At 33.0% G+C, this 25,880-nt stretch overlaps 2 protein-coding genes and 1 long non-coding RNA gene across 3 annotated transcripts in view; 2 read left to right on the forward strand and 1 right to left on the reverse strand.

Annotated features, from left to right (window-relative positions):
* LOC126892323 (zinc finger protein 665-like) overlaps positions 1-25,880 on the forward strand; it is a 241,185-nt gene that overhangs the window by 204,903 nt on the left and 10,402 nt on the right. The window lies entirely within an intron of this gene.
* The window catches only part of LOC126892320 (gastrula zinc finger protein XlCGF57.1-like), a 35,643-nt gene continuing 10,402 nt past the window's right edge, over positions 640-25,880 (forward strand). The window contains exons 1-2 of the mRNA XM_050661818.1: positions 640-875; positions 930-1,055. Coding sequence (XP_050517775.1) covers positions 764-875; positions 930-1,055 — 238 coding nt within the window. The 5' untranslated portion in view covers positions 640-763. The remainder of the gene's footprint in view (positions 876-929; positions 1,056-25,880) is intronic.
* LOC126892327 (uncharacterized) lies at positions 15,656-17,046 on the reverse strand. The gene is made up of 2 exons (XR_007700788.1): positions 16,634-17,046; positions 15,656-16,478 (listed from the first exon to the last, which is right to left on the reverse strand). It is a non-coding gene; the product is annotated as an uncharacterized LOC126892327 (long non-coding RNA).

Consider the following 25,880-nt stretch of genomic DNA (forward strand, 5'->3'; position numbering starts at 1 on the left):
CTCTTGTGACGTAAAGTCAAAAATATAAGTCACCCCACCACCGTCGGACAAGACAACCGTAATAAAGTCTAATAACCGTGATCTCTACCTATGTTTACTATAGGTTTGTTCCAACACGACCGAGAACCGTCACGAAACGGTAACGCTTCTGCGCAGTAAACAAAATCCGTTCCAACAAAAATATGATCGTCATCGGATCGTCCTTCCCACTGTTCCAACAAGAATTGTGATCTTTCGGTGACGGTTTCGTGATGATCATTTCAGTAATGGGGCAAATGCATAATGTGCTGTTTGGACTGACTTGCGCACTAGGATTTAATTCTTTAAAGTTTTTGAGCCTTTGATCGACTAAAAGCACACAAACTGTCACCAACAAAAATGACAAATATATGATTACCGTCATGGGACGATAACTGGGCGATACAATTACGAACATGCGCACAACAAACGGTACAAGTAGTTTTGTGACGGTTTCTGGACCGTCCAAAAGTTCATGTTGGAACAAACCTTAGTATCATGGCTCTACCTATGTTTGCCTACCGGCTGCCATATTTGATTTAATTTTGACAGCATGTTAGAATGCCCTATGAGTGTGAATTTGGTTCACAGATCATCTACTTCCTCTGAGTTAAGTGATCTGTGATTTGGTTCACTTTGGTTGTTTTGTTTGGTTATGTTTATTGTTTATATATTTTTGTTTTTAATTTTTAAACTTAAATAATCATTGAACGATTGAACACTCGCTTCGCTTAGTTTGTTAGCCATGGAATTTAAAGTCGAAATCAAGGGAGAGTTTTTTGAAAATAATGAAAGAAACATAGGGAGTCCCTTATTCACATTAACAGGTATTGGAGGTTTGAAGAATGAACCAGAAGGTAAGGAGGGTAATAACAATTAGTGAACAACCTGATTTAATCGATATTTATTAGCAATGGAATTGAAAGCTGAAATTAAGAAAGAATTGGTTGAAGATGAACAAGGATATATAGAGAGTCAACTAACTAGTTCTGTAGATCTTGGAGACTTGAAGAATGAAATAGATGAAGATAGCTCAGGTGAGAGAATATCAATCGATTCTTATAAAAATCAAATTAACGATTAACACCTTAGCGGAGTTACGAGACAAGTAGACCTTCTATTACAGTAATGGTTGGGTGTGTTGTAATGCACTGTGACAAACACTATAGGACATACATATGGACATAGTTAAGCAGAATAAGTGCAACCCACAAATAACAATTGTTGAGAAATTGAATTTAAGTATTATTATAGTACCCTACTAAAACACAATAGTTTTGATTACTATGACAGTGACTATAATACTTGATATTAATAGGGCTTTTCATCCATTGTCATTTGTTTTGAGCTTCTGTCATGTGTCACATAATATTAATATATCTCTGTCATACGTCTGTGGTTTGTATCATTAGTACCTATACTCAATCTAATTTACTTACCGTTGCACGTCATCCGCGTCATAGCCCATGACATCACATGATACCAACACGAAATATTTAGGCGGTAGGAGTGTTCTTTTTTAGAATCACTTTGCTGAGTACACTGGCATTACGGTCACTAGACATATTTTATTATATACGCCTAGAAATAATATTTAAAGATTTCTATTAATGTCAACTTAAAGAAATACACAATAATATGTTTCATTTAATTTGTATAAATGGATTATAAAGTGTTTTTATGAAGCACATTTGTTCGGAATACACTGTAATTATAATCGAACGCAGGTGATATTTTGGCATAAATTGGTAACATTTATTTGACAGTTGCGGTGATGACACTTCATATTTGTTTATATTATTTACTATAAGTATTTGTTTCATTATATTTACAGTTTTTATTATGTACTTTAAAGTAAGATTATAACTTAATTCTTGTTTTCTTTTTCTAAAGTTTTTATTTATTTACATTGAATATTAATTTGTTTTGCTGTATGCAAAAAATGTGTGATGTATTTGATTTAAAATGGATTCAAGAATTTTTTGTAATGGGGCAACAATGTCAACTTAGATCTCTAACGTAGATAATGACGTGCAACGGTAGGTAAATTAGATGGACTGTATATACCAATAACGTATGACATAGATATATTAATATTATGTGACACATGACAGAAGCTCGAAACAAATGACTGTGAATAAAAAGCCCTATTGTAGAGTCCTTTTCATGAGCATTTTTCAGTGCGTCACAAATGATAGAAAAAAAAAGGTAAGTCCGTGATAATACACATTTATGACATTTATTCTAACATGACATTTTAGTTAAATTTGACAGTTGTCACATTTTATTTGCAATTTGGCATAAAAACAAATCAATTGTGTTTATTGCATTTATAAAATGGTATTTTCTTTGATTTGTGTATAGTCTTATAAATTGTACAGATTATATTTGTAGATAATATATTATATAATTCGTAAATAATTTTTTCTTCGATTATAGCGCTATCTATCGACAACTAGAATAACAATAAATGTTATAAATGTCTGTAATCACTGACGTGCCTTTTTTTCTGTCACATAAAATTTAATGCGTTAGAAAGAAATCGAAAAACTGTGACGCACTGAAAAATGCTCATGAATAGGAATTCTATGAAGATTTTAGTTAGGTAATTTTTCAAAAACGCATTTTTTAAGAAAGATATATTCAAAATTACGGGTTGGCCATATACTGCCTAAATGGTAATAAGAGAAAATGTTTTGATAAAACATGGTTATGTGGGTTGGAATGTTTTAGATAAATGAAAAACGATAGTTTTGAATAAAGAATTATAATAATAACATATTAACAATTATAATAATTATAATAACATATCAAAAACATATTACTCATTTATATTACCAAGATCAATTTCAAAATCTAAGTTTGGAACATTGCACCCATTTGGACCATTGATACCATGTGGTATCATTTTGGCACTCCGCGGTATTTCCAATCAAAAGTGTAATAAGTGTAGTTCTTATTTAGAAGTACAGTAGAGCGTCGATAATCCGAACTAATTGGTACAGTGGTAGTTCGCATTATCAAATTGTTCGGATTATCGAACATATGTTCAAAATACATACAAAGCTCATAAACATAGTTCATATGTACATACGTTTTAGTTACAAGGAATAAAACACCTGCATAATAAACAAATATATTGCATGTATTTCTGCATAAACAAAACAAAAATTCGCGGTCATATTTTGCCCATATATTGTCATATTAAATCCAAAAATTCGGTCTGCTATTATATTTTTTAATTTTATAATTTTTTTGCGTTCGGATTACCAGGGTTCGGATTATCGACGCTCTACTGTATTGTAAACTTTAGTTTCGTGTTCTCCCGATAAAAGTGTAACATTTTGAGTTGCTACTCTTATTATCGGAATATTTGCCAATATTTCCACTTTACTTCTGACGAAAAGTGTAATATTTGTAATTATTGCTGTTTAGTTTGGAAGAGCATAGACTTTTGTTTCGTGTTTTCCAAGCAAGAGCGTAATATTTCAAGTTGTTACTCTGATCATCGGAATATCTTTCAGTTTTATCACTTCACTTCCACCGAAAAGTGTGGTATTTCCAGATAATGCTATGTTCTTCGGTAAGTTCTGACAAATATATTTATTGTGTGTATTAGAATAATGTAATAATAGTCTCGTTCACGGCAAAATCCGGGACTAATGGAGATTGTAACGCAAATAAGGCTATTATTTGTATCTGGAGATGTAATTTTTGGGGCTTTACGATCAATGTATGATTTATTTTTAGAACATTCATCAGACGGGCCTTAAAATATTACACAAAAGACTAAAAAATTTGGATTTTAAATTAAAGTTATTAATTATAATAAAACAAACTAAATAATAGTGTTTTTAAGAAGAAATCTAAACCTCCGAATGGACGAAGTGGGTTAGATTTCTTCTTATGTGAAATTTACAAACTATTGTAGTTTAAGTGCGGTAAATTAAAAACTCATTAAGTGCTTAACTACTATTTGAACACAAACTTCTTTTTGTGGTCCACTCAATTCAGGTCGGTAAGTGACTATTTTAAATAATATAATTTAAGAATTACATTTATCGAAAATGTTGATTAAAGTTAAATTCAAAACAAATACAGGTTAACCGTGTTTGAATAAAGAATAAAATATAAACATGGCTGCAGGAGGAATGCAGCCGACTACAATAAATGAAGCCTTTTTAATGCAACAAAATAATAACTTATTTCAAGAAAATTGTCAACGTTCCCAAAACGAACAATTATTATATACAGAATGGGTAAAAGTCAATAATGAAAAAGATCAACTACATAGTATGATCACGCAAATGCAAACACATATAAGTATGCTAGAAAACCAGATCAAACAAATTAGTAATCAATCAAATAACGCTAAAATTAATGAGGCAACGCCTCCTCCCAGGCAAGCATACGAGACTGATGAAGAGGAACTGGCTAAAGTAACAGAATGGATAAGGGTAAGAAACAGGCAGAAAAAAAGGAAAATAATGAATACTTCATTTTGAAAAATGAAGAAGTAACTAATAGGCTTGAACCTAAACAAAAAAAGTCCAACCTCCACCACCAATAATAGTGGAAGGAATTAAAGAATATAATAAATTTATCGAACTGCTCACAAAGGAAATAGGTACAAATAAATTTATAATCCAAATGGTAAATAAAGAGAACTTCAAAATTAAAGCCAACGACGAGGATACGTATCGTGGCGTGACAAAAATACTACGAGAGCAAACACCGCACAGTTGGTTCACATACGAAGATAAAAAAACACGACCAATTAAGGTAATAGTCAAATATCTCCCGCATTCGTGCAAACCAGATAGCATAATTGAAGAATTGGTTAGGAGAGGTTTTAAAGCAGTGAATGCTATAAATAAAATTAAGTGGCGTACCAAAGAACCACTTGACATGTTCATAGTGACTTTTGACAACAGCGAAGATATAAATAAAATACATAGTATACAGCATATACTACAATGTAAAGTCGAAATCAAACCATTTAAATCCTCCAAATTAATATCTCAATACAAAAATTGCCAGGCATATGGGCATACCCAAAAATTCTGCGCCAGAGAAGCGAGATGTGTCAAATGCACAGGGAAGCATCATACTAAGGAGTGTACCAAACCAAAAGATGTCAAACCTAAATGCGTACATTGTGGACAAGAGCACCCAGCTAACTATCATCATCATTCTCTTTGCCTTATCCCTATGCGGGGTCGGCTTCCCTAATTGCATTTCTCCACACAATTCTGTTTTGGGTCATATCAATGTTAATCCCCTTTACCAACATGTCCTGCCTTATCGCCTCCCCCCAGGTCTTCTTTGGTCTTCCTCTCCTACTCCTTCCAGGAATCTGCACTTCAGCTATTCTTCGTATTGGGTGATTAACGTCTCGACGTTGAACATGACCGAACCATCTTAACCTATGCTCTCTCATTTTGGCATCAATTGGTGCCACACCTAGAGTTCCCCTAATATACTCATTTCTAATTTTATCCTTCTTTGTCACTCCACTCATCCATCTAAGCATTCTCATTTCCGCCACATGCATTCGTTGTTCCTCTTTCTTTTTCACTGCCCAACATTCAGTTCCGTACATCATAGCCGGTCTTATGGCTGTTTTATATAATTTATATTTTATTTTATATAATTTTATATAATTTATATAATTAGCACCCAGCTAACTATCGTGGCTGTAAAGTGGCTATTGAACTACAAAACATGAGGAATAGAGCCATAGATAAAAAAAGGGCGGTTAATAAACATCCTTCAGTAAGCAGGCAAGTTAATGAAAATCTATCATTTGCCAGTGCAGTAAACAACGAAAAGGAAAGTAGCAAAAAGGAGGAACGAACTAATAATATCGAACAAAGTCTGCAACTCATATTATCGAAGCTAGAAAATCAAGAACAAATCATAACAACACTGGATGAGAGGCTAAAAAGATTAGAATATAGTGCCAAAGGAGCTATACCTAAATCGAAACAATATTAATACAATTAAGGTACTAGTGTGGAATGCAAATGGACTCCTGAACCACCAGCAAGATCTTCAGTTAGTTCTACAGACAGAAAATATAGATGTATGCCTCATCTCAGAGACTCATTTTACTAAACACTCATTTATCAAATTTCACGGTTATAGAGTATATCATGCGATTCATCCTGATAATAATGCAAAAGGAGGAAGTGCAGTGATAATTAAAGAAAATTTATCACATTACGAAGAAGCAAACTATGTAACAGAAAAAGTGCAGTTAACTGCAGTAACACTTAGAACTAATAGATACCCACTGATAGTGGCAGCAATCTATAGTCCTCCGAAACATGCAATAAATAAGGAGGAATATATTGACCTCTTTAACGAGCTGGGAAATAGATTTATAGTAGGCGGCGATTATAATGCTAAAAATACCCACTGGGGCTCAAGGTTAACCACAACAAAAGGCAGAGAACTTTTAAAAGCTGTGAATGAATACGGAGCCACTACCTTATCAACAGGGAAGCCAACTTATTGGCCGACAGACCCCAACAAGATACCAGACCTAATTGACTTTTTCATAACCAAAAATATATCGCAAAACTACCTGCAAATAGATGAATGCCATAAATTATGTTCTGACCATTCAGCAATAACACTAACACTAAGCTCTTCGGGATTTCATCAATCAGTGTTTAAAGAATATCTACCTACCTTGACAACATTGAAATTTTTAGTTAAATGTCCTATTTAGGGTTAAAAATGGCCGATTTCGCAATTTTCAAAATTTTTAATCGCTTATATAACAAAAACTATTAACCTAAGAGAAAAGTCACTAGAGACCTTTTCTGTTTGGAATGATTCAAAAAACTCTTTTCGATACAAAAAAAATAATTTTAGGAAACAAAAAAAATAATTTTAGGAAAAACCCCTAATCTTTCCCCTCGCCTGGCAAGGTCTTATGCTCTTCAGAATCGCCTGTCATTGTACACATTTCTTCTAAATGACTTACTCAAACACATACTTAAATTTAAACTTTACAGGAGTAAGTTTATTTTTCCCCTAAACCATGACCTGGCAGAGCTGATGCCTGCCAGGTCATGGTTTTTAGCCTTGGAATCTAAACAATATGCTTTGACAAGATAATTTTGGTTTTTAGCCTTGGAATCTAAACAATATGCTTTGACAAGATAATTTTAGTCTAATTTGAATAATATTAAAATATTTTTTGTGTCCTAAAATTCTTTCCAAATTTTCAGGAAATACATATCATTCTTATAACAATATAGTAGGTTAAGCTGTTTCGACCCACCTTTTCTGTTTGCTAATGAATGCAATAGGCAATAAAATGACTTCAATTTGAATATTTCTTAAGTGGGTCCAATTCTGTGAAATTTTATAACAATTCACGTATTCACTAAAAATCACGATTTGACTTCGCTTATTTTTCTTTTTCAATTTTTCAAAACAGTTATAATTATTAAGTAATTAGAAAATTCAAAATCACCAATATTAAAAATTGAGATTTTACACAAAACTCGACGTCGCGAATCGTCCCTATAGTAAAACTATCCACATCTACAGCTAAGCAGTTGTCGATCAACTGAACGCTCCCTGCCATAATTTGAAATTTGCTACGGCGCAACGTCTATACCTATTTTGGTTCAGCTGTAAACTGAATGGTTCTTATGGTGTGTTGATGATAGTCATTGGTTCCCATTCTAAAAAAATTCATATTTCTTTATTTCATCATCATGGGCTCTACAAGCCATTGTGGGTCTTGGCCTGTTCTAGAATCAGCTTCCATTTCTTCCTATCCTTCGCTTTGGTTTTCTAATTTTCCATTCGTAAGTCGTCTTCCACCTGGTGCTTTGGGCCTGCCTCATTTCCTCACTCCATCTATTTTCTCTATTTCAGCACCTGGTGTTTTATTATGATTTCATTTTGTTTATTCCAACATTAATTTTTAAACGCTTTTCTTTAGTTCAATCGTTTGGGTCAAATCTTTAAACGTTAATTTGACTGCCTTTTCTTCAATGCAAATGAATGAAAATTTGCAGGCATATGCATTCGCGAGAACATTACACGAATAGTCAATAAAATTTTTTATGTTTATTAATTGTTGAAATAAAAAAAAACGATTTTAATGGAAAATGCTTAAATTCTTTTGTTTTTTACAATGTTGAAACTTGAAACTTTATTGTTTATTTATGAAGCATAACGTATCTATAAAAGTTTTTGTCAAAAAGTCAAATTTTTTGCAGATTCCGACTGCTTTTCATGTTTGTAACTCTTTATAAACATCGTAAGCAGCGACGATTTTGAATGCTCATATCTTTGTTTATACAAACATCGACGCTTATTCGTGTCAAATTTAAATACGATACGAAACAAAACTTCAACCAAAACTCGAATTCAAAAAATTCGTGTTTTTAACGTAGTCTTAGAAAAGCCACCAGTAGAGACGTTTCGCGCTATGCTTTTTCTCATGAGGATCTTTCAGTGCGTCACAGTTTTTCGATTTCTTTCTAACGCATTAAATTGTATCTGACAGAAAAAAAACGCACGTCGGTGATTACATTTCGTCGGTGATATTTATAACATTTATTCTAGTTGTCAATAGATGGCGCTATAATCGAAAATAAAATAATTTGCGAATTATATAATATATCTACGAATATAATCTGAACAATTTATAAGACTATACAAATCAAAGAAAACACCATTTTATAAATGCAATAAACGCAATTGATTTGTTTTTATGCCAAATTGCAAATAAAATGTGACAACTATCAGATTTAACTAAATTGTCATGTCACTAAAATGTATATTATCACGGACTTACCTTTTTTTCTATCATTTGTGACGCATTGAAAAATGCTCATGAAAAGAAGCATACAATTAATATTAGAATTCTTAATTTGCGAGAAATCAACAGGGTCTACACCGTGCACTAGTAAAGCATTATGTCTGATCTTCGTGGCTCAGTGGAGGATGCACTTCAGATTATGGAAACACCAATAGCAATTAAAGAATTTATTTATAAAACCGACACTAGGGTAGTTACCCCGGGAGAACGTTGAGTACTGACTGTGACTTGTACGCGATTTAGTTGAAGACTCTATTTCATGATACATATTGAATTTAGTGAATGAAGTTAAAGGCACCTGTGGCCTGGTTGAAGTGATTCTTGAGAATGATTCTAAAATGTATTATCTCTTGTTGGCAACATAGTCCAGGGTAATAAGGTTTTTTCCATGACACTCGAGCAGCCAGGGTACTGAAGCGTTTTTTCGACAGGTAATACCTATAAGAGCAAATTGTAACTATTTCCTGCGTAGGTTCTGGCGGCCATTTTTATTTATAAACAATTAAGTGTCAAAAAATGGCATTTTCCGTTTTTTTTTCTAATCAATGGAAAACAGTGAAACTTCTGGTTTTTGTAGTACAAATATCTTTGAGATTATGGAAAAAGCTTTAAAATGACGTATTACAAAGTTTGATATACCTACTCATTTATTGTTAATATAATTGCGAAAAAAGGTCGGAATTGCAAAAAAAAATTTCGCAATATATATTGTAAAAATTAGTGTACAGCTTTGAAATTTTTGTCATATAGGGGTTCTTTGGTGCTTAATATGTGATAAAAATTTCAAAGCGATTCATTCAATTGTTTAAATTTTATTCAAATTGTTTATCCCAGACAGCATTTTTATGCAATAACATAAGTCAGAAAAAAATGACGTTAGAACCATTCCACAGGTGTCAAATGAAAGAGCATATTTTCAACTTGTTTTAAACAAATTGAATAAAAAATGCATTTATTAGTAATAAATAATTGTGCAAAAATATCGTAACTCTTTCCTTGTAAACTTTTTATTTTGTTATATAAGAAATTATATATATATTTATTACAATTTTTTATCAATTAGGATATAAATAACATTACTTGGTAGTTGTGCACTTAAAACAGGGTAAAAAGTTAATTTTTTTGGAAAAAGTTATTCAAAAAGTTTATAAGGAAAGATTTACGATACTTTTGCATAATTATCTATTACTAATAAATGCATTTTTTATTCGCTTTCTTTAAACCAAGTTGAAAATATAGCTCATGCTCTTCCATTTGACACCTGTGGAATGGTTCTAACGTCATGTTTTTCTGACTTATGTTACTGCAAAAAAATGCTCTCTGAGATAAACAATTAGAATAAAATTTAAACAATTGAATGAATCGCTTTGAAATTTTTATCACATATTAAGCACCAAAGAATTTATATCATATCACATATTAAGCACCATTTGACAAAAATTTCAAACCTGTACACTAATTTTTACACCAGTTATTGCGAAAATATATTTTTTTTGCAATTCCGACCTTTTTTCGCAATGGGGAACTTGCACATTTTTTTTTATTACATAATAATGTTCAGTTTTGTATAAAAATGAGATTTTAAAAATTTCCCGCTTCAAAAACTCATAATAACTTAGAAATACAAATTTAAAGTCTTCTTTATTTTAAAGTAGTTCAGACGGCCCGTGACGTCACATAGTTTTACATTAGTTTTTTATATGGTTATACATAGCCACCTTTACTTAACAAGCCATGAAGTTGAAACTTGGCAACATCTATTGGTAGACCGATTAATTCTGACAGTTCTCATTTGTTTTTAAATAATTTTCACTGTATTTACAGAGAAACTGAAATATTTTACAATATTTCGTGCTCCAAATTATAAAGAACATTAAAAGGTATGTTATTAAGATGATTTTAGTTCAATATAATATATTTTTATATAAACTTGCGTGCATATAGAAATCCGTCCACTTAAAAATTCATTCATTCATTTTTAATGTCTCATATTTCCTAAACCTGTTGGTAGATTTAAGTGATTTTTATAATATGTTATAGCCTAATTCTTTAACAATACCGCTGTAATAATATTGTTGGTAAACAGTTAAATTTTTATGGTGTACCGGGCATTTAAAAAAATACTGAAATTTAAACCCAACTATAGACTCCGGTTTTCTTAACATTCTGTTTTTTTGATTAATTTGCTTATGTTTAACAACTAGATTTGTTCTTTATCAATTCAGGGTGTTTCTAAATAAGTGCGACAAACTTTAAGGGGAAAGGAACAAAATGAAAAATTTTGACGCCTGTATTTTAAAGGTAATCATTTTTTTCGAATTCTGAGAAAACTAATAAGTATTTTTGAAAAATTTAAACGCAGAATAAAAGATTACTTTATTACCGAGGGCCAAAAGTCTCTAGAATGAATAAAAAGTTTTTTTAATGACATATTTGAAACTAAAAATCACACTAAATTTTCTTAGTTTTTCACCCCTGTAACTTATTAAAATAAACATAGAAGTTTTCAGGGACTTTGGGTCCTTGTTCCTAACGTAATCTTTCACTCTGCGTTTAAATTTTTGAAAAATACTTATTAGTTTTCTTAGGATTCGAATAAAATGAATCCCGTTTATATTCTTTTTATTGGTTTTTTTTTTTATAATAAATGTTACTTACAAGGAATTACTTTTAATATTATTTTGTACAAACTTCCAATTAATAATATTTTCTTGTTCGACTCAAAAAATACTATAAATTTTACCAGAATTTGTACTTTAAAATCGTAGTTACGAAAGCGGTAGACCGAAAGTCAGACTACGGACGTCATCAATTGCGACGTTGCCTTTTTCTCTTCATGGCTTGTAAAGTAAAGGTGGCTATGGGTTATATCAGTGATGTGGGAGGGTTATATGTAAGTATATTCTTCTTCTTCTTCTTTAGTTTATTGGCCTCCACCTACTTGGGTATTTGGCCACAGCATCGTCGCGAAATATGGGAAAATATTTATATTGTAATGACATTTTTTTATCGTGTCATTGTAATAATATAAAAAATATACCAGTTTGTTGGGATTGGAGTTTACAGTTTTTGAAGGAAAAAAGAGAAAGATTAATATGAAAAATAAAGAAAAACTTTATAAGTATTGTTTAGTGCCATTCTGTACAAGTACAAGCATTCAAAACCCCAACAAAATATTTATTATTTATTATAAATTATCAAATATATTTATGAAACTTAGTGTCAGTGTCAAAACGAATGCCAAACCTATGAGGGAACTTACACATTTTTTTATTACGTAATATTATTCAGTTTCCTTTAAAAATAATATTTCCAAACTTTCACGCGGTAAAACCTCATAATAACTTAAGTGCACTTTACATCAACAATAAATTGAACAATAAATTGACCAAGTTATTCAAGGCCAAATTTGACGTGTTCTCAAAGCACAATTTGACATCCAAGTTTGTTCGTTATTAACTTGACGCCAATAAATTCGTGAATTTCTTGAAAGCAAAATTTTCTTGTCCTCAAAAAAATTGAAGGAACTTGGAATAAATGTTGTAAAAATGTCAATATTTTCAGTAGTACCAATGCAATGATTTTTTTTATTAGAAGCTTTTGAATGTCGTTTGTTTCTTTGTTTGAGTAAAGTGTTTGATTTGAAACAGAATAGAATAGAACAGATTAATAAAATAAATAAAATAGAGAGATAGATTAGAATAGATATATAGTATAAAATAAACTGAAATAGAATAGAGTAGAATATAATAGAATAGATGTAATATATATGTAGATACTTACTAATAAAGTATTTGATTTAAAACAGAATAGAGTAGAATGTAACAGATTAAATGAAATATATAGATAGATTAGAATAGATATATAGTATAGAATAAAGTAAAATATAATATAATAGGTGAAATGATTGTGAAAAGCAATAGTTTTAAGTACCTAGGATCGGTATTACAGAGTAATGGAGAAATAGATGGAGATGCATGCAGTAGAATTAGGGCTGGATGGATGAAGTGGAAAGAAGCGAGTGGTGTGTTGTGACAGAAAAATTCCAATGAAGCTGAAGGGAAAATTCTATAAAACAGCCACAAGACCGGCTATGATGCGCGGAACTGAATGTTGGGCAGTGAAAAAGAAAGCGGAACAACGAATGCATGTGGTGGAAATGAGAATGCTTAGATGGATGAGTGGAGTGACAAAGAAGGATAAAATTAGATATGAGTATATTAGGGGAAGTCTAGGTGTGGCACCAATTGATGCCAAAATGAGAGAGCATAGGTTAAGATGGTTTGGTCATGTTCAACATCGAGACGTTAATCACCCAATACGAAGAATAGCTGAAGTGCAGATTCCTGGAAGGAGTAGGAGAGGAAGACCAAAGAAGACGATAAGGCAGGACATGTTGGTAAAGGGGATTAACATTGATATGACTCAAGATAGAATTGTGTGGAGAAATGCAATTAGGGAAGCCGACACTGCATAGGGATAAGGCAAAGAGAATGATGATGATGATAATAGGTGTAATGTGTAGATACTTATATAGAATAGGTTTGAAATAGAGTAGAATATAATAGAATAAAGATACTATATACCTACATCCCTAATAGCACAAGGATGTCCTTCACAGACTTTAGGGAGGTCCGTTTTCGTCCAAGGAACGTCCTATTTTGGTCCAAATGTCGCGCTACCGAATGTCTGTTGGACGTCCACTTAAGGTCCGAAGGGACGTACATTGGACCTTAATCGGACGTCCTAGGGGACGTAAATTGGACCTTAACAGGACGTCCTATTTTGGTCCAAATGCCACGTTGCCAAACGTCCAATGGACGTCCGAGGGGACGTTCAGTGAATGTCAATTGGACCTTCATAGGATGTCCCAGTTTGGTCCAATGTCTTGCTGCCGAACGTCCATCTAACGTCCTGAGAGGACCTCCGGTGGACGTCTAGCATCGATATTTAGACCTGTGGAGAATGTATGGTGGGAAATAAAAAATATATTTTTAAGGAACTTATATTACATCTTATATTAAATACAATTATTGGATATTACATTATTTACATTAAATTACAATACACTTCTCCAAGAAATTAACGCACCACCTTAAAAATAGGGCATTTTTGATGTCTCGAATTTTCTAAACCTGTTGTCTCATCTGAGTGATTTTTTTATAATATAGCCTAGGCTATAGGTTACATCCTTAAGCTTGTCATGCACTGGTAGCTATACTGTAATATATGTATATTATATCATATCGCTCTCTATAGTAATGAGTGAGCCTGCAGACAGGGAACTAATGGTTCCGTATGTGCAGGCTCACTCATTACTATAGAGAGCGACGTGATATAATATATATTACAGTATAGCTCCCCGTGCATGACAAGCATAAGGCAGTAACCTATAGCCTCAGGCTATATTATTATAAAAAAATCACTTAGATGGGACAACAGGTTTAGGAAATTCGAGACATCAAAAATGCCCAATTTTTAAGGTGGTGCGTAATGCACTGTATATATAGGTAAACTTATATACAGGCTGTAACAAAAATAAAATTTTTGTGTTTATTTAGTTGGCTATCTATTATAGTGTACAATCATCTAGAATATTTTGAACAAACTAAAAACATGAATATATCATCGAAAAAATAATAAAAAGGTCTTAAAATGCTTGGTTAGATATTAAGATCTAGTTAAAAAGAAACCAAAAACTGTATATTTTCTACAGAACGTAGATTATGAATTTTTAAGCCAGCTAATCCCATTTATTATACAGGGTGTCCCGAAAAGATTGGTCGTAAATTAAATCACATATTCTGGGACCAAAAATAATTTGAATGAACCTAACTTACCTTAGTACAAATATGCACACAAAAAAAGTTACAGCCCTTTGAAGATACAAAATGAAAATTCGATTTTTTCGAATATATCGAAAACTATTAAAGATTTTTTATTGAAAATGGACATGAAGCAATATTATTGCAGTAACATCTTAAAGAAAAATTATAGTGAAATTTGTGCACCCCATAAAAATTTTATGGGGGTTTTGTTCCCTTTAACCCCCCCAAACTTTTGGGTACGTTCCAATTAAATTATTTCTGCGGTACCATTAGTTAAACACTGTGTTTTTAAAACTTTTTTACCTCTTTCTATTTTTTCGATAAAGCTCTTTTTATCAAGATATGGCTTCTTTTTAAAATGGTTCAAAATATACCTAAAAATGTAAATCATAAATAAATTTTCATATTATTAGTCTCTACAATCGTACTTAACCATATACAAATATGTGGTGGATTTGACAAATATTCAAAATATCACGATAAAAACTGACTTCAAAAAAGTACTAAGAGGCAAAAAAGTTTTAAAAACATTGTGTTTAATAGTACCACAATAATAATTCAATTGTAACTTACACAAAAGTTTGGGGGGGGGGGGGGGGGTTTAAACGAACAAAACCCCCATAAAATTTGTATGGGGTGTCGGGTGTCCAAATTTCACTATACAGTGGAACCTCGATTATCTGTCTCTCTATTAACTGTTAACCATTTTGTAAGAGAGACTAAAAACTTTTTTTACAGTCACCTCCTGTTTTCATATGATATTTTTTGACATGTTTTGTAGTAAATTCAATTATCTATTTACTACAAAACATGTCAAAATTTACATGTGAAAACAGATGACCCTAAAAATGGTTTTTCGTCTCCTACAAAATTCATGAAAAAGCAGATAGGAGGTATTGTCACATCACCGACGATATACCAGAAGTATATGTGGCCATACCAAATAATACATCCTTGATAAATATAAACATTTTTATTGCACAAAATATATATATTTCTATATATATATATTTTTTTCCATAATCATCACTACGATGATGATTCATTTGTATTGAATTGTACATTGCAATTCTCTGATGTTTGGGAAAAAGGGCTTAAGTCAGAATTGCACATCGATAATGTTTTGATGATTTCTGGACCAGAAAAATCGGCTCTTTTTATTGGTACATACAGTTTAAGTCTGCAACACTTTTTTTATGGTCCAGAAATCATCAAAACATTATTGATGTGCAATTCTGACTTCAGCCCTTTTTGCCAAACATCAGAGAATTACAATCTGGTCATAACTGACCAATGAGCAATTTTAATTTAACCTAAATTACTACTGTTCCTTAAAATGAAGAGCTTACCCTATAGCGTCTCTTATCTAATCTAACAAGATCGTGCACTATTCTAACATACACAGGCACACAAGCACTACGCTCTGCTTTTCACTATCACCTATCACTCAAACTAGTTCAAAAGGCTTTGTCCTCTTCAATCTTCTAGTTTGTCCAGTAGTAGATATCGAGGAGCTGGATTTCCTCAATATTCTCATACTTATGAAGTTGTTGTTGCTCATGACCTCCTGCTATCTTCTTGATGACTATATTATCCAGGTTCCATTCCTAGGTCTTGATATTTGTTTATAAAGTAATATCTTATTATGCATCGACAATGTGGAGTTTCTTCCAACTAGTCAATACACTTTTTATAGGTATCTTTCTTTTGCCTTTCATAGCCACAACAAGGCTATAATACGTTTCCTTCCTGGTTTTTTTGTAGACCACTTTCAGCTGATTCTAAAAAATTAAAATGAATGGTAATTTTTCTATTCTTTACAATTAAAAATCAAAAGAAATAGGAAATAGGTACTACTATTTACAGGTAATAATATGCATAAATAATTCGTTTCCTAAAGAATACAGAAAATTGAAAACATTTTTATAATACTTACATAATTGTTTAAACAAAAGAGACCTAGCCAGAGCAAAACTAACAGACAGAACTGCAAAAAAGCCACTAATTTCCATTTTCCCACCCCCTTATCTTATATGCATTTTCCAATCAAAATTTTTAGGTTGTCATGAACATGAAAGACTCAACCTCAACAAATAATAATAAACAAAAAGCTCTACAGCTCTACTTCCACTTCCCGCCAAATGGACACAGGTTGGTGACACTGAATTCACGCCAAATAAATGAAAAAATAGAACAATTTTCTTTTTCGTCAATTTCTTCACGTGAAGTTTATAACGAACAAACTTAGATGTCAAAGTGTGCTTTTACACGTCAAATTTGGCCTTGAATAACTTGGTCAATTTCTTGTCCAATTTATTGTTGATGTAAAGTGGACTTTAGAAGATAATTTAAAATCTATATATTTTTTTCTGTTTTCTGGCCTTGGTTTAGAAGAACCCTTAGCCAATGTAAAATAGTTCAAACGATCAAAAACGCTTGTGACGTTATATAACTGTATTTTCTACTGACGTTTATAATGTCTAATTTAAAATTATATACAATTTTGTTTACTTTGTTGGTGCATAATGTACATGCACAACTATATGACGTCACTATGCGTTTTGGACCACCTGTTTTAATTTGAATTTTTAATCGTCTTTAGGGGCCAAACGAAAGACAAACAAAACTTTTTTTATCTTTGATACATGTTTTAAATTATGTTCTGTTGTGATTTATAACATTTTTTTCGAATTTAAAAATTTATGCAAGTTCCCTATTATATTAACAATAAATGAGTATATCAAACTTTGTAATATGTCATTTTAAAGCTTTTTCCATAATCTCAAAGATATTTGTACTAAAAAAATCATAAGTTTTACTGTTTTCGATTGATTTGAAAAAAAAGGAATAAATGCCATTTTTTGACAGTTAATAATTGTTTATAAATAAAAATGGCCGCCAGATCCTACGCAGGAAATAGTTACAATTTGCTCCTATAGGTATTACTTGTCGAAAAAACGCTTCAGTACCCTGGCTGCTGAAGTGTCACGAACAGGGTATATTTTTGCTCGTTACCCTGGCCTAACATGAATTTTGTCACACAAGAGAACAAAGGTTTATACTTAGTCAGCTAATTTAATGTCCATTGCCAAAATATTGTTTATAAATTGCAACAATGAAACAAATGAAATATCCCGCACATGTTTAAATATGATAACAAATTGGTTCGTGTGATATACGGGGTAATAAAAATATACTAAAAACCACGTCCAAGATGGCCGACGGCCGGAATGTTTTGGCAAGTGCGTCTGTAAAACAACGCGAAAAACATGACGAAAAGTTGAAAATTTACTGTTTTCATTGTAAGAAAAGTTCAACTTGCACAGTGCAATGCGGGAAATGTGAAAAATCGTTCCATTCATCCTGCTTAATTCAGGCAGCCACTCAGAAGACTTTGGGAGACAGAGAAGGGTCTGTATGAAATTATCATCAAACTTCTGGAGGAAAAAAATAAGCTATTGGTGGAAAACAACGATTTGCTGAACAAAAATCAGGTAATTCTTCTAGAAAAACTGGACATCGCAAGAAGTGAGGTTAGAAAGCCACCAAAGCCATCCCCTAAAAAGCTAACAGGAAATTTTGTTGACATTGGCAACACCGTATTACCGACAGTTTCGCAAACTGCAGTGGAAGCACAGTAAAGGACAGGTCTGTCATGTACTGTGAGTGGAAGGAGTGAAAGATGACAACGTCAAAGTCGTCAAAAATGTCACTGTCAGTCAACATCAAAAACAACAAAAATCGCAATTGCATCACAATACTCAGCAAGATCAAAGCCACATTGCCAATGATTCCAATCTAAACTCACAACTCACAACTCTCTTCTGAGTTACAAATCCTTCCCGTCATCCAAGAGTAAGTGACTGAAAATGATGGTTTCAAACTGGTGTCATATAAAAAAAGAAAACAAAACAGAAGACCAAGTCCCAAGAAAGGCATTAACACTGATAACCTACTAAAGGTTGTAGCACCTACTCCAATTAAATCATGGGTATTTATATCAGGTTTTACTCCTGAAACTGAAGCAACTGATGTTTTCAACTTTCTCAAAAAATATGAGCTTGACCAGGACTGTGTGTGTGAGAAGATGGTTACCAAAAAGAACCACCTATATAGCTCTTTTAAGGTAGGAGTTCCTGAGATAAACAATGATGCCATAATGTCTTCTGATTTATGGCCACTGGGAACTAACATAAACCATTTTCTCCATGTTCAACGCCCTCGATCCTCACTGAATCCGCTGAAGAAAACTGTGGTGCAGTAAATGTTCCTGTACATAATAATAATAATAAAGGTATTTTAGGAAATTTTAAGAAAGCACAAAAAACTATTTTACACTGTAATATACAATGTTTGCGTACCTCCTTCTTAGATCTGGAGGTCCTCCTCAATGAAGTATCAGCAGATTGCTTATGTATAAATGAACACTGGCTAGTATCTGAGGAACTATTTTCAATTAAAATTAAGAACTACAGAATGATTTCTGGCTTTGCAAGGACTGTGGGCTCTCATGGGGGTGTAAGTATATATATTAAAGAAACCTTTGATTCTGTTTCATTAAATCTTGAAAGTTTGTCTCTTGAAAAACATTGTGAAGTAACAGGTGTACATTTGGTAAAATTTGATATTCAACTTGTCACTGTGTATCGTACCCCAGATGGTGATTTAAATCAATTCTTCAATACAATGTCAAAAGTTTTCAAAAAGTTAAATACAAATAAACCTCTTATTATAACAGGGGATTTCAATGTGCACTTCAATGAAAGGGATATTGCAGCCCTGGATCTGTGCAATTTCTTTAGATCTTATAACCTCAAAAAATCAATAAAATTTAACACCCGTTATAATAGATGTCTTGATAACATATTTACAAATATTAATAGTACCATGTTGCAATCCGAAGCTGTTGATCTTTCACACACTTCAGACCACAAAGGCATATTGTTTAAATGTGAAGTGTCCCAAACTACTTCTAAATCTAGAATAAGCTACAGGCCCATTACAGAGATGGGACTGGTCTCTTTAAATAACAATCTTTGCTTACAAAATTTTGAATTTATTGATAATGAATGTATTGATGTGGACTCAAGGTTTAAAATGTTTATCGATATTTTAACGCAGGCAATAAATCTGTCTTTTCCTGAAAAATCTAGGCTTGTTGAGCAAGGTAAACAATGTAAAAAAAAAATTCTTGGTTTAATGATGATTGGAAACTTATGAGGGAGAAACTACAATTTTTGACATCTTTAAATAAAAGTGACCCCGTTTTAGTGACAAAGAAAACACTCTCAGAATATAGGAAAAAATACAGACATGCTATACATAAGGCAAAGATTAAATCTAATGATGATTTTATATTAAACTCTAACAACCGTCAACAGGCTATGTGGTCCCTAATAAACTCAAGATGTAAGAATTTACCAATAAAAAATTCATCACTCAATGCAAATAGTTTTAATGATTTCTTCTGTGGTATTGCTGAAAATGTAATAAATACACTTAATCATACTGACCAATCATTCAATACATACCTTAGTTTTATACCACATGCTCCTTCATTCGCCTCTAATCATTGCTCCTTCAGATTTGAGCCAACAAATTTGGAGGAAGTTGTAAAAGCAATTGAAGAATTAAAAAATAGCCAGAGCAAGGACCCGGATGGAATGAACACAAAAATAATCAAGGCAATTAAACACAACATTAGCTTACCTTTAACTAAACTAATAAACTACTCAATTTCATCCTGCATTTTTCCTTCAGTGTTTAAAACTGCGAAAGTCATACCTCTCTTAAATTATCTTGGAGGAGATTACTAACTCAGTGAGCTTTATTAGTGGACTGTTTAGCATAGGGTGAATTTAAAATAGAATAAAAAAAATAACAGTAAAAAAACCAGACCTTAAAGTAAATTGTAATAAAAATATTTCCTACCTTGTCATTTCTCGTTGCACAAGCTGGAGCAGGCCTGCTATTTTTCGTACTGCTATTGCTGAGTAGTATAAAGTATAAATCACTCGCGAGGACTATATTGAGTTTCTATACACTTTTCGGAATGATTGTAAGTGACTATTAACCAAGAGAGTTGGTTGGCGAATTGTCTTTTTAAAATGAGGCGAGTAGGCAGGTAATTACATACAAAAAACTTTAAGGTTTTTACTTGAAAATAATGATAAAAATTAATACATACTCACTGAATTAGGTATTGGCCTACTCGTATATACGGGGTGTCCCATAATATTGAAAAGAAAATGAATTAAAATATTCTTTACAAAAACAAGAAAATTAAAAATTGTTATTCCTACTTATGTGGACGAACCACAACCGCCCACCACAATACGCAGTATTGTTACGGCTCAAAAGGCAAAGGACATAATTTTACTATAGAGCGTTTATATATACCACTATTAGTTTTCACTGTGGCCACTCTAACTATACCATCAGATCCAGGATGAACCTCAATTATACGGCCCAAAGGCCATTGTAGCGGGGGAATATTATTTTGGCGGATTACCACTAAGGTACCTAGTTGGACGTTTGGAGACGGAGAATTCCATTTAGCCCTTTGATGAAGAGTTTGGAGGTACTCCTTAGACCACCGTTCCCAAATCTGTTGGTGCAACTTATTTAATAATTGCCAACGATTCAACCGATTGTGCGGAACATCGAGCAACGTTTCTTCGGGCGGAGCACTCAAAGGCTCCATGGTCAAAAAATGTCCTGGAGTTAACGCACTAAGATCGTTTGGGTCTGAACTTAACGGGCATATTGGCCTCGAATTCATGATGGCCTCAATTTGAGAAAAAATAGTATATAACTCTTCAAAAGTTAGTACTTGTTCTCCAATTGTGCGAATTAAATGACCCTTTACCGTCTTAATATTAGATTCCCATAAACCTCCAAAGTGTGGAGAAGAAGGGGGAATGAGATGCCATTGAATAGATTCATGAGAAGCAGCTTGTGATGCCAATCTGTTAAGTTCTGCTCTGGCTCCAACAAAGTTAGTGCCATTGTCACTATAAACATGTTGACATCGGCCTCTACGACTGACAAATCGCTTAAACGCAGCTAAAAACGCGTCAGTGGATAAATCAGATACGAGCTCTAAATGAAGAGCTTTTGTTGAGAAACAAATAAAAAGCGACAAATACGCTTTAAGAGTTTGAGACTTTCGAAGTTTGGAAGCTCTTATAGGAAAAGGGCCCGCAAAATCAACTCCAACATTACTGAAAGGTTTTAGTTGAGATATTCGAGCTAGCGGTAGATTTCCCATTAACGGAACTGGGGACAAAGGATTCACCTTAAAACATTTAACACATTTAGACAGTACTCTACGAATGGCTCGTTTGGAAGATATAATCCAAAAACGCTGAGAAATTAGGTATTGAACAGTTTGAAGCCCGGCGTGTAGATATTGCAGATGAGTAGATTCAATAATCATATCAGTTAATTTACAACTGTTAGGAAGTAATGCCGGAAATTTGCGATCATACGAAATGGGCGCATTAGCTAGGCGACTACCTACACGTAGAATTCCCTTTGCATCGATAAAAGGTGAAAGCTTTCTTAAATTTTTTGGAAGCAGCTGTTTATCTTGGATAAAATTTATTAAAGTATTAAAAAAGATCTGCTGTGTTCGTTTAACAAAAACCAGTAAGGAGTTATGTTGCTCCAATAAACTTAAACAACCTATTTCCAGATTACCATATCGGTTTTTGGTTACATAATGGAAAAAACGAATAATGTAACACAAACATCGAACACACCTATTTAAAGACGAATGACGATCCAATAAAATATCTAAAAAATTATTGGGAATTTCAGCAATCAATGCGACAGTCCGCACTTCCAAATTTACATTAGTAGACTCCTTTGAATTAAGTTCAAAGAACGTTAGCGGATCAGATTGTAAGAAGGTTGGCCCCGCCCACCATTTGGAACAGTTAATTAACTCAGAGGGTAAGCAACCCCTTGAACCAATGTCAGCAGGATTTTCTTCAGAAGGAACATAGTGCCAACATGAAGAAGTTACTCGTTCCTGCACATAAGCTACTCTATTGCTCACAAAAGTTTTCCACTGATGAGGGGAAGATTGTAACCAACGTAATGTAACAGCAGAATCAGAATAACAGTATATTTCCTTGATTTCTACTTTATCTTTAATAACAGAAGAAACAAAGGAGACTAGTCGAGCCACTAAAACCGCAGCAGACAATTCTAATCTGGGAATAGTAAGTCCCTTATTAATGGGTGCGACCTTAGATTTAGCTATAACAAAAGAAACAAAAGGTTGGCCTGAAGGTGATAAGCATCGAAAGTACAAGACAGCGCAGTAACCTTTCTCGCTAGCGTCACCAAAACAGTGAACTTCTAAGCGTAAAATATCGTCAATTAATAAACGACGAGGTAAATTTAATTTACTCAAATATGCTACATCATCAATGTATTTTTTCCACAAACGGATAATTTCTTTTGATGGAGCATCATCCCAACCAATCTTTTGAGTCCATATTCTTTGAATAAGGTGTTTAATTAGAAATGTTATTGGAGATAAAAATCCAAGAGGATCAAATATTTTTGCTAAATTGGACAAAAGATGACGTTTTGTACAAGAAGAGTCTAAAACTTGAACTTTAAAAGCAAATGTATCCGAAGAAGCGTCCCATTCCAACCCTAATACTTTAAGTGTTTTGGACGAAATATCATCATTAAATGTAAGAGGTTTTATTGCTAAATCTGATACAGCTAATCCTTTCAATAAATCGGGTACATTACTGGACCATTTTTTCAACTCAAAACCTCCTTTGGCAAGTAAGGCAATAAGTTCGTCTCTTAGTGCTAAGGCATTTTCGAAACTAGGACAGGAAGAAATGATATCATCAACGTAGGTTCCAGTTTTAAGTGCCTCGGCTGCTAGAGGAAACGAATCCCCGTCATCATTAGCCAACTGATGTAGACATCTAATAGCAAGATAAGGAGAACAAGAGAGACCATAAACAACTCTGTTGATACGAAGATCTCGAACAGGTTCAGAATTATTAGAACGCCAAAGTACTCTTTGATAATCTGTTTGAGTAGGATTAATTAAAATTTGCCTATACATTTTAGAAATATCGGCCGTAATTACATAACCATGCAATCGAAAATTAATCAAAATTGTACAGATGTCAGTCTGAAGCTTAGGACCAGTGAATAATTTGTCATTGAGTGAGGGTTGATTTGGAAGATGCCCGGAACCATTAAAAACGACCCTTAATTTACTTGTTAGACTTTCAGGTCTTAAAACACAATGATGCGATAAATAGTAAACATAAGGTGAATCGAAGTTATTCAATGGGACAGGTTCCATGTGACCGAGCTCAACAAATTCCTTCATAAAGGTGCGGTATTGGTCATAAAGTTCAGGAGATTTTTGAAGCCTTCTTTCTAATGAATAAAACCTACTAAGAGCAAGTGATCTAATATTAGGAAAGACAGGATTTTCTTCCTTAAAAGGTAGATCTACTACAAAGCGTCCTGATTGTTCACGCTTATAAGTATTCATAAACATATTTTCCACTTTAGCGTCATCAGGAGCTAAGCAAAAAACTTCAGGGACTGCTTCTAATTCCCAGAATTTCTTTATTTGCTGATCCAAAGAAACCGTATCTTCAACTTGGCAAAATAAAGAAGTAAGAGTAGGTGCCTTTGAAATATTTACTTTTCCCATAAGCACATAGCCAAATATAGTATTAATTGCATCAGGTTGATCTTGATTGCCGTAAATACGTCCATCCAAAAGAATTGTAGAGAATACATCAGCTCCTAAAAGAATGTCGATGGATCCTCTACGAAAGAAGTTATCATCTGCTAACTTTAAATTAGCAATATGGGGCCAAGTATTAACTTCTAAATTACATAAAGGCTGATCCTCACATATTTTTGTCAAGACTAACGCATCGGTTGTCAAAATAGGAGAAGATTTACGTACTGGTTTAAAAGAAATGGTAACCCCACCTAAATTAGTGGTCGACTGCATAGAACCTAATCCTTGGATGTTAGCTGAAGTTTTCATGGGACGTAAACCTAAACGCCTAAGGGTCTTTTGACAGATGAAGGACGTCATGCTTCCCGAATCTAACAGACACCTAACAGGTTGGTAGTTACCGTGACAATCAAGCACCTCAATACATGCAGTGGAAAGCAAAGTACTTTTATCAGCGGAAGAAAAACACACAGAAACGGATGATCCAGTCGTTGAATTTAAAGTGGATGCCGCCGAATCTTGAACATTCTCTTCTTTCTTAGAAGAGGAGAAGCAAAGGAGTGTATGATGTTTTTTATGGCACGAGTGACAAGTCCATGTAGATTTGCATAGGCTAGAACGATGTGATCCAAGACAGTTAATACACATCTTGTTCTTTTTTATTAATTGAAATCGATCTACAGGAGATTTTGCCAAAAAAACGGAGCATTTATAAATGGCATGGGTATCATTAGTTTTACAGATAGAACATTTTGGTTCAGGTTCTGTTTGAGCAAGCAATGATGTAGATTTGGAAGAATTAGGTTTTTTAGAAAAGTTAGATTTTGGTTTAGTGTGAAAATCAATATTATCTAAAGCGAGACAACTTTGATTTAAAAAATCAATCAGTTTTTTATAGCTTGGGATGGTTGAATTATTATGAAAAAGCTCAAAACGTGTTACTAAAGAAACAGTTAATCGTTTTAAAATCATTTGAACAAGTATAAAATCCCAATGTACTGTGGGTAGTCCTAGCTTATTTAGAGATGCCACATTTTTCGAAAATGTATCTAACAACTTGCGTAGTTCTTTTGGATCTTCTGAAGTCAGTTGTGGTGAACTTTCAAGGTTATTCCATAAATTGGCAGCGATTACCCTAACATTATTAAACCTTTCACAAAGCAGATCATAGGCAATTGGATAATTGTTTGCTGTGATGTCAATATGATCCACAGCATCGCGCGCTGCACCCTTTAAACACGATAGTAACAAATTAAATTTGTCAATTGGTTGTAAGTAAGTAAGAGTATGAACGCGAGCATCAAACTGATCTATAAAACTTCTAAATTCAGTTATTTTTCCACTGAAAGATGGCAATTCCGGTTTCGGTAAATTAAAATAATTTATAGATAAAGGATTTTGAGACTGTGAAGTTGATGTAGTTTGCTGACTTGATGTTGAA

Source organism: Diabrotica virgifera, chromosome 9 (genome assembly GCF_917563875.1).
Source record: "Diabrotica virgifera virgifera chromosome 9, PGI_DIABVI_V3a".
Lineage (NCBI taxonomy): Eukaryota > Metazoa > Arthropoda > Insecta > Coleoptera > Chrysomelidae > Diabrotica > Diabrotica virgifera.